The sequence below is a fragment of the Pyricularia pennisetigena genome, chromosome 3, assembly GCF_004337985.1.
Source record: "Pyricularia pennisetigena strain Br36 chromosome 3, whole genome shotgun sequence".
Taxonomy (NCBI): Eukaryota; Fungi; Ascomycota; class Sordariomycetes; order Magnaporthales; family Pyriculariaceae; genus Pyricularia; species Pyricularia pennisetigena.
This window is the reverse complement of record NC_043742.1, coordinates 7,180,128-7,189,748: the sequence shown is the minus strand read 5'-3', so window position 1 is coordinate 7,189,748 and position 9,621 is coordinate 7,180,128. Positions and strand designations below refer to the sequence as shown.

The 9,621-nt window shown below is 51.2% G+C and overlaps 3 protein-coding genes across 3 annotated transcripts; 1 reads left to right on the top strand and 2 right to left on the bottom strand.

Moving 5' to 3' along the window:
- Window positions 1-663: 663 nt before the first annotated feature.
- On the bottom strand, window positions 664-4,251 carry PpBr36_03719 (uncharacterized protein; the record flags this gene model as incomplete). Its single annotated transcript, XM_029890889.1, has 6 exons — window positions 664-883; window positions 946-1,697; window positions 1,768-2,487; window positions 2,549-3,715; window positions 3,809-4,154; window positions 4,235-4,251. 6 exons carry the CDS (start codon window positions 4,249-4,251, stop codon window positions 664-666), a joined length of 3,222 nt encoding a protein of 1,073 aa, XP_029752943.1.
- Window positions 4,252-5,161: 910 nt separating this feature from the next.
- PpBr36_03718 (uncharacterized protein) lies at window positions 5,162-7,214 on the top strand (the record flags this gene model as incomplete). The annotated part of the gene is made up of 2 exons (XM_029890888.1): window positions 5,162-5,906; window positions 5,971-7,214. The coding sequence occupies 2 exons, from the start codon at window positions 5,162-5,164 to the stop codon at window positions 7,212-7,214; spliced, it is 1,989 nt and encodes a 662-aa protein (XP_029754115.1).
- A 1,071-nt stretch (window positions 7,215-8,285) lies between these two features.
- On the bottom strand, window positions 8,286-9,216 carry PpBr36_03717 (uncharacterized protein; the record flags this gene model as incomplete). Its single annotated transcript, XM_029890887.1, has 2 exons — window positions 8,286-8,746; window positions 8,835-9,216. 2 exons carry the CDS (start codon window positions 9,214-9,216, stop codon window positions 8,286-8,288), a joined length of 843 nt encoding a protein of 280 aa, XP_029752944.1.
- Between the last annotated feature and the right edge of the window lie 405 nt (window positions 9,217-9,621).

Here is a 9,621-nt window from a genome sequence, read left to right as displayed (position 1 = left end):
CTGCGTCAGACAAGGGGGGTCATCTCGACACATGTGACGCCAGCAAAATGGTCCCCTTTTTTTTCTCCTTTGTCCCCTCTCGGGAGCTAGGAAACCTACACCGGTCAACCGAACAGGAAACAAGCATTTTAGGATAGACTATAAATAAAAGTTTAGGAAAGAGTATAGCGAGGCCAGGTGCCCAAGTTTTACACCGCCGCCCTAGCAGACACTGACGTTGATTGTTTTGTTAAGCACCTGCCACCCCCCATCAATACAGGCCCCGCTTCTGATGATGGTCTTCGTGCGCTTTGATGTCACCCAGGAAAGGAGATGTAATTATTACCCGGCATAAAAGACTAGAAAACAGAAAAAAAAAAAAAAAAACGCAGGGTTGTGAATGAGCCGCCGCCATTGGCCGCGTCCATATTTGAGCAGGTGCCTCCAATTAGCTGTGCATCTTAAGAGTTACCCAGACGCCTAAGGTACCTAGTTGGGTGCCTGTGTATTGTACGGCATGCCAGCGGGCTGCCTTTTGTGCCCGTTCTTTATTAGCGGCCATCTCAAACAACAGGGCTCGTCTGAACGGGTAGAAGCTTATATAACCTGCTCAACACTCTGCCAAGATCATGACCGGACGCCAGTTTAAATGCGTATATAACAGAAAAACAGAAAACAAATGAATTACGCCCCCTTCTCCTTTTTGGACTTCTTGGCCTTTTTATGTCTTTTCTCGCCAAATGCCTCCTCGTACACCTCAGCGGCTGTCTGCTGCCCAGCCTTCCGTTTCGTCTTTTGACTCTTAACGCTGACGGTCAACGCTGGGGTTTCACCTTTAGAAGCAGCTTTGGCGATCGCCTTTTCTGCCTCTTTCCATTCGGAAGCTCCCCCCTCAATCTCGAATCTGATGTCTGCGTTAGCTTAGAGTATCGTTTTGGTGAAACGTAACATCCACGGGGAACTCACTGGTCGAGTGGAAGCGAGTCAATGAGCTCCTTCTGCTTTGCTCTGTATTCCTTGAGCGCCTCATCACCAACCTCCTCCAGCTCCTCACCAAGCCCCTTGGCCAGGGGCACAAATCTGTTATCAACAATCTCATCGTCGTGCGCACCTAGTGCGTTCTCTCGACTGACTCCGATCGATTTGGGCTTGGGCATTTCGGCATCAACAGCCTGCGTCACGAGCGTCTCAAAATGCGCCGTGATCTTGCGCATGATCTTAATAAACATGGCAAGAAGCTGCGAAGATGGAAGCGACAGCTCCGACGACACTGCATCAATGTCCTTCCTTTGCAACCCAACAGCGAGTAGAATGGCTTGCTGTACACCGGTGAGTTTGATGCTCGACTTGAGCGCTCCCGTGAAGTACAGATGAGCGAGTGTGGGCACCATGTCCAGAATGACGTGGTAATCCAACAGGTTTTTCGCATAAGACTCCAGCCTCTTTTGGTCGAAAGGAGTCAACAACCTGTCGAGATCAGTCTTCGTCAGGGGACTGGGCTCATTAGTGGAATCTGTCTGGGCCCCAGATACAGCAGATTCATCAATGCTGAGCGAAAGCACAGAAGGAAACTCGCGGAATTGGTATGAGAGAAGGTTGAGGAAACGGTGATGGAAATCGTTAGTGAAAGCACCAAGCCAGCTCTGGTCCTCGGTGGTGTTCAAGGGCCTAAGCATGACGCAAGTATGTTCGCCAGTGAGATCATTGGCAGTTTGCCTCTGGACGTAATGTATCAGTGGATGTTCTATCGTATAGCCCTTTTTCGGTTTGCGATTGGGGACCACATACTAAGTAGACTGGCGCGAACGATGCGCGTTTCCAGAATTTGTGAAGGGGCTGAGTGAGACCGTAGCTGACACCGACGTAGTCAAGAGGCGGGGGTCGACACTGATGCATAAACGAGAAGAGGGGTGGCATCTCGTTCATGTCACGAACCTTAATGTTGTCGTCGAGAAGACTGCCGGTTCCCAGTTTGGATAACTCTGCATCCGTGACTCTTGGCATGGTTTTTTCCACCATATCCTCCACATCCTCTGACAGACTCAACGACTTTCCCTCAAAGAAATCAATCAGAAGCTCCAGTGCTCGCGTACCATAGCCCATGGAAACATAGTCCGGATTGGTCGCTATCCTTACTATGCGGGCGCCTGACAGAGATGCAAACTCCTCGTCTTGAAATTGCTGGCTTACGAGCCACGGAATTAAATCTCCCGCCGGACGTTGCCCTCTGCTCAAGCTGTTCAAGATGCTTTGCCTGCTGATCTTGCCCTCCAAAGCGACCTGAATCACGCACAGAGGCTCGGGCAGCGAATTTTCGGAAGGCGGCGGGGTGAGAACAAAGAGCTTGTGGGCTGGTGCGTCGCTCATTAGCTGCAGATCATCCGGGGTGTTCTTGTAATGGCTCGCAACGTAAAGCGCCACCATTTGCTGCAGAAACCTTTCTGATACGGGGTGGAAGGAGAATAAAGTATCCCTGTTCACTTGAAGCAGCTCGCATTGTGTCGGGTCCTGGCAGTTTGAAATGTCAGCGAAGTGTATGCTTTGATGAAATTAGGACCGGGAAACGCACCGGGCAGCCTTGTGTGTTGAGTTTTGATTTGGGCAAAGTAGCGTCGAGGCAGAGAAGGGTGTTTAACCACTTTTCCACCGCATCACCAGGACCATACCGAATTGGCTCAGACAGAGTGATTTCTTTGAGCGAACGAGCCCCTGTCATAGTAGTGTTTTTTTCAGCCTTGCCGCTTGACCTATCGATCTCCACGTCGACATTGTTGCCCGCGACAGGTGCTCTTGACTGTTCCCTTAGCTGCTTGATGAGCTTCAGTGACAAAGATCTGCCCGTTCCTTCGTAACCGTTGATAGTGGACGCCATGAACACCAAGTACGGTCCCATCAATTTCTTGACTAGTGGCAAAGGTATGGCAGCAGCTTCGTCAATGACGACTAGTTCAGCTTGGCCCAAAACGTGCGCGTCTTGCGGACGGATATATTGGATCGTCTGACGATGATTCCTGTGAATATTGACCCGCACAATAGCCTTGTTGAAATCGGGATTCGTCGATTGCATGATGGAATAGTCGGCATGATCTTTGTAATCAAGGGCGTCCAATCCTTTGAAAACGAACTCAAAAAGGGTCTTCAAGTTCTCTGGGGACGGCGAGGTAATAAATATGTTGCTGTAGCCGTAGGCGACGGCAGCAGCAATGGCAACACCCATTGCTGCCGACTTGCCACGACCTCGCGCTGCTGTTAGTGTCACAGTGTTGCGCAGGGTCTTCTCAGAGATTGCATCCACAAAGGTGAGCAGAGCCTTGGCTTGATCATTGGTCCTGGCAAGCTGTATCAAGGATCCGACCGGTTGCGTTTCTCTAAGTGAATCTTTCACCTCCTCTAACTCCTTCTGTGCTGGCGTCTTGGCATCCTCAGACGACTCTGGTTCCGGCAACTGCTTCACGTTTTTGCCGCCAGATATTGGTAGCACGTTCAGCTCATCGTCGACGACTAAGCAGGACTCGCAACTACCGAGGGACAAGATGAAGCGCTCGTTGAACCTGGCAACAACATCGTCGTATGCTTCGGTTCGATATCGGGAATGTACGTCCATAGTCATCGTGTAAAGTTGTTTCAAGCTGCTCATGCCTTTCAATAGCAGAATCACCATACCACCACCTTCGACTGTTTCGATCGTGCGCGCTAGAATGTTTGGTGTGATGCTCTCGAAGTCTTGAAGAATACACTGTACTCACAGTCAGCCTTCTCTCCCTGCCTTTGCTCGTTCACACGCGCGCAACCATGCTCAGTAAGGGGGACGGTGGAAAGAGGAACATACCATGCCATATGTATTTCCAAGAATCTTCTCAGTCTCTTTGTAGTAGACATATCTGATGTTTTGGAGCGAAAGAAAGAGCTCAAATGGGTCCGCATCGTTGGCCTCCCGTGTGCCGCGCTTAATTTCCTTCTTGATTTTAGTCTCCCTCTTTCGCCGGTGACTGGTAAAGCCAAGGAGCTGCTTCTTGTAAGCCCATAGCACAGATTTGTTCTGCTTAAGCCCGACTTGGGTCATGATATAGTGAAGCTGGACAATGGCATCTTTGGCGTGGTCGCCCACCAAAACGAAGAAGCTTCGTCTCCTCTCCTGGATTCCATTCTTGATGAGGGCGGGGATCCGCGAGTCTCTATAGTCGCAAGCTAGTCAGAACAAATATTTGTCTCTCTCACTCCCTTTATGAGTTATCCAGTCTTGAAAATTGCTTACACTTGTTTCCGAGACATGCTTGCTTGCTTTTGGTGCAGTGGCCAGTGGACAGGCAGACCTTGGATACTTGACTATCCGTCGCTGCAAAATCGCCCAGCGTCGCAAACGCCGTCCGCGGCGCGTTTTCCAAAATTTTGGGCGATAAGAAAAGTTCTGCCGGCCCCCACTTAATCACCGCCTTCTGCATCCCACTTAGTTGGCCGAGTGGGCGACCAGGTGGGTAAGGCCTCAAGATACCAGCATGCTACGAGGTACCCTACCCAGGGATACCTTGTAATCTCGCGTACTGCATGTGTACCGTTCCAAGCCGAATTGAATTTACTTCATCTTGGGCTACTTATTTCGGAGAGTGGGAGGCAGGACTGAATCCGCGGTTTGGATGGTTATGGAGACTGGCGTTTGGCGTTTTGGCGTTTGCCATTAAATACATTGATACATATCAGTAAACATGTCACCGGTTAAATTGTATCCTTCTCGCCCGACAAGATATGGATGGACCGGAAACGGGCTGAGACGGGAACCCTCTCCAGTCCATTCTATTCTAGGACCATGGCTACGTGGTACGTAGCAGTCAGGCCAAGCACATTTGCGTATTGACCCTTGCAGTTCCAATAGCCATCCATTACCCGCCACTACCAACCATCCTCCATGGCCGCTGTTGTCATCAATCCAAGCCCCGATTCTTCAATTTTCCAACAACAACCAAGCAAGCCTGCCAGATACATAGGAATAAGTACTGTATCCTTTCAACAACTGCAAGGTGCGCTTCGTCAAACGCGACAGTTGACTTGTAAATTTCTCCCTTCTTGGCAATCCTGGTGCCTCAGCCTCAACATGTGAGCTGGACTTCCAGTCGCATTCAATCTCGTCGCCCCAAGACTCCAGAAACAACACACGGAACCTGGGCGCTTTTCCCTGGTCTCTACGATGACGTCCCGACCGGCGCCGACCCCGATCAGCGTGCCAAAGCCGTCTTTGCTATCCGATCTTCCTCCCGTCTCGGCCCTCTTCCTCATTGAGTTTGACGTCAAAGCCGGTTATACTATCACCTGGAAAAAGGCCGCACCTGGGATCACTCTCGACGGCGCTGTCGAGTACAAAAGCTTACCCTCAGGGCTTCACACTGTGTCCCAAGACCTGATTTATTTCATTCACGAGGGGGAATATGCCGGTCTCAGTGCATTTGTCAACGCAAAAACCGAAGAGGAGGCTACCCGTAATGCGCGCATGATTGCGGTTGGAGTGTTGGTACCTTTGAGTTACGGGCGCCTCGGTAGATCATGGAGACATGCCGAGGGGCTCAGGGATATGGCCATAAATCTCGCTGTTGAGAACAAGGATTTGAGCATATTGGAGACCTACTGGGAGAAGAACAAAGCGCAAGATTCGACATCTCCTAGTGCCGGGCCCTGGAAAGAGTCCCCACCAAGCTCGCCGTCTGTCACTTTCCATCAAGGGGCGCCACAGAGCCAGTTCAGGAAACGAGCCGGCTCAGATGCACAGGTTCTTGTACCACCAGGCCACCAACTATCCCCTTTTCACCCGGCCTGGAGCCTTAGTGATTTACTTGACACATTTGGCCCGTTGATATTTCCTATTCATCGAGCAGCGTTGCTGCGGAAGCGCATCCTTATATCGACACATGCACCTGTGCACCAGGCATGTGACTTTGGTATGACAGCAGGATTTCACTGACCACCCGCCCGGAAACTTACTAATGTGTTCTACGCAACTAGTGTATGATATATCGATCTTGTCGAACATTCCTCTTTCTCTATTCGATCTTCTAGAGTCTACAGCCCCGGCTCAGCGTCTAAGACCCCTTTTTAATATTGGTGTAAATGACATCGCTTTCTTATCCGAAGATGCCGCAGCCGCAGTCTCCAAGAAGCGTTTCGCCTCATCAGCCTCCGCCAGCAACCCAGAACGGAGCTCACTCCCAGAGCAAGCTGCGGGTAGCGGATGGGTCGCTTGTACAACCGATAGTATCCTAGCGATGAAACCAGAGCTGTGGGATATGCTTATCACCATGCCAGCACCGCATGCTGCGGGTGTCAAGGAACGGGTGTGGCCGACGATAGAGCTGCCAGGCCATGTCCCCGTTCGCGCAACCCAGCGCGACCTACGGCGGTTCCGGAATTTGCGAGCAGGCATCGCACGCCTGGCACGTCCAATGAGCGCCCGATCCGAACGCCCCGGCACACCTTCAGGCTGGTCGGCCGCCACGGCTGTTGCCAAAGCAGACAATGATGACTCTCTGCTCGCCGATGCGGCCGACAAGGTGGTCGAGCCTACGACTTGGGCGGCACTGGCTTACAGTGGCTTTATGTGGTGGGCGAGTGCCGGGGAGCAGAGGCGGTCCGAAGAGGCCGAGGAGGTAGCTCAAGATTCCTCATTGCTGGCTGACCTTGCTTCTGCTCCATCTCCTAGACGCCGTGGAAGCAGCGTGAGTGGTGGTGTCTCAGGCCATCTGACCAAGAACGGCGCAGTCATGGCGGACTCAGTCATGTCTCTCCCAGCAACGGGGCAAGCAAATGTTGGGGACAGTGCCGCAAGCGGGGCTAGCGATATGGCCGCGATAGAGGTCCCGTCAGAACAAAGCGAACACGGGGGTGCAGTAGATCATATTGTGGAAGAGCGAGCCCGGGTGGAGCTGGCCATTATTGCCTACTTCCGAAGGCTCACGACACAAATGCTTACAGTTTTAGGGGACCTGGTGGACAGCATAGAAGACGGCGATGATGAAGAGATGGATGAAACCGAAACCACTGAGGCCTCGCCTCTTAATCAACCAGATGACGTGGATGTTGTCTTAGTCGGCTCTTTGCACGTCGACAGCGATGCTCTTGCCCGTATGGGCTTGGATGTATGGAGTGACGCCGACGTTGCGTTTGTCAAGGAAGCCACAGCATGCTACTTTGCCAGGAGGGCGAGGGTCGAGTCCAAAGCTGTCGAAGTTTGTGGGCTACGTGTTTGCTGAAGTTGTCCGATTCTATTGGTCTGTACGGATGGTGAGTTGAATGCTGCTAGGTAACCAACCCGCAGCGACTCACGGTACATGTTGTACAACAAACGGGCAGCTCACGGAAGCATGTATCACAACTCAATACAAGCGATTAACATGGCTATAGTATCAATTGGTAGAACATAATTGGGACCATACGATGCAGGGCTGCCATCTGCCTGAGAGGTATCTCACTTGCACGTGGCACAAGACCACCGACCGCGTCCATATCGTTAAAGTACGAAGGGGAACAGTGATTAAATGAATGGACATAGTCCAAGGTGACATAATGGAAGAGCGAGTCAAATATAGCACATGTAGATTTCTCCCTTCATAATTTTACCGATCTTCCATCAGCCATGAGTTATCGGGGTTTTGGCCGGATGGATATTTTTACCGCGCCAAGACATAAGGATCGGATGGCAGGCGGCGACCATGCTTAGGCTTCGGATGACTCACGGTTGTGTATTTGGATGACTTGAAGTAAAATGTTTGAGTAGTGAGTATTACTTACATCTTCAGACTATAAATCGTGAAAGACGTTGGACGACGTTCGAATTTTGGCATTCGTTCATGTCGCAGATTAGAGGTTGACATGAAGCCACCATATTGTTGCCGTGTCCGGTCTTGCATAGCCCGTGTACAAGACGAGAGCGGCTAAAGAGGACATCATCCGACTCTTACCAGATGGTTCTTACAAAAAGACGATGAGTATGGCAAAAGGAAACGCAGTACATATCTGATATTCAAGCGTGAGATTATTGCACAGTTTGTGTCTCGGGTCGCAGCTCGTCAGACAAGCAGAGCGGTGGTGACATGTGCATATATTATTTAATCTTTATAGTCCCATCAGCTCTTTTTGTCAGATGGGTCTGGACTCGATTCCCCCAGAAAGTCTTGAAATGATTGTCATCAACGTCATCAAAATGAATTATCAGAGGCCCGCCGTTTCAGTATCGAAAGCCCCTGCTGTATAATATAGTCAGGACAAAGTAAAAAAGGTATTAAGGAGGCCACAGAATGCCTCAGATCATTTCAAAGAATCGCTTAAATGAGGGCAATGACACCGATAATCCCAGCTACCAGGGCCATTATGGGGGAGTTGCTGGCATCGGCCGCTGCAGCGGGGACAGGTGAGGTGGTCACCGGAGCCTGTGCGGAAGTGACCGGAGCCTGCGTGGTCAGGGTTGTGGGGCTGACCAGCGTGACAGGGGGTCCCTCGCGGGTGGCTGTAAGTGTGTTGCCAACTGTAACGTAGTGAGTGGGCCGCTGGATAACAATCGAGGTGCCGGGAACGACAACCTCGACGGTCTCATCCTTGTAGTGAGTCTTGGTTATGGGTTGAACCTCAGTCACCACATGAGCCGACGTAACCGTGATGGTCTTGGTGTTGGTTGCCGTGATGACATGGGTCTCTCCCTGAACGACAGTGGTGTAGGTGGTGACCGGGCAGGTCGTGGTAACATATACGTCTGTCTTTTCATGGACAGTAGTCTGCATCGTGGTGTCTGAGCGGTTGCAAAATGTCAGCATTTGAAGATCTTTACTTTGTGAGGTGTTGAAATCCGCCAGCTACCAAAAAGGGCAACAACTCACAGACTGTATCTGTCACAGGGACCTCGGTAACAGCGGCCTTGGTCTTGGTGTAGGTGACAGTCACGGTGTTGCCATCGATGGTCTTCACTTCGGTGACAGGAATGAGCTTGGTATGAGTCTGGTAGACGAGCTCTTTGGCAGTCTCGGTGACGGCCGGCCCATGCACGGTCTCATAGATGACAGTAGGGACCTTGGTGTACACGGCGGAAGTGGTAGTGAAGGTAGTAGTGTAGGTATGGCCAGGTTTGTGCACAGTCTCAGTTACAGGACAGACAGTAGTGTATACGACCTCGATAACGGTGGTCTTGGTCACTACGTCGCCGTGCTTGTAGCCAGCCATGACTGCCCCGACCAGGCCCAGAAGCGCAAATGCAGCCTTCATTTTAGAGCGAATGTTTACAACGAGAGTGAGGGGTGCGTTTGGAGTTTAAAAAGGCTCGGGATGACCAAAGTAACCTTAGCGAGCGAGTTACTTGTGAGAGGCGCAAAATGAGGAGCGGGCTGGCCTGGTATTGATTATTGAATTTATCGAAGGTAAGAGATCACATCTGACTACAGAGAGGGAGGACTCCTGGGGGGGTTTATATCAATATCGACAAGACTATGCAGCAGCATGCAGCTGTCCGCTAAGGCAGCCCAGCCCAGACGGGAGGGGAAGGGGTGATGACATCTTCACGTCGCCCAGCAGAAGTTTGACATGGTTTGCAGTCATGATGGTAACATAGGCTGACAAGAAGTTGCACCAAGTTATTATCCCTTCTAGTCTAGAACTAGAGGGGATAGACCT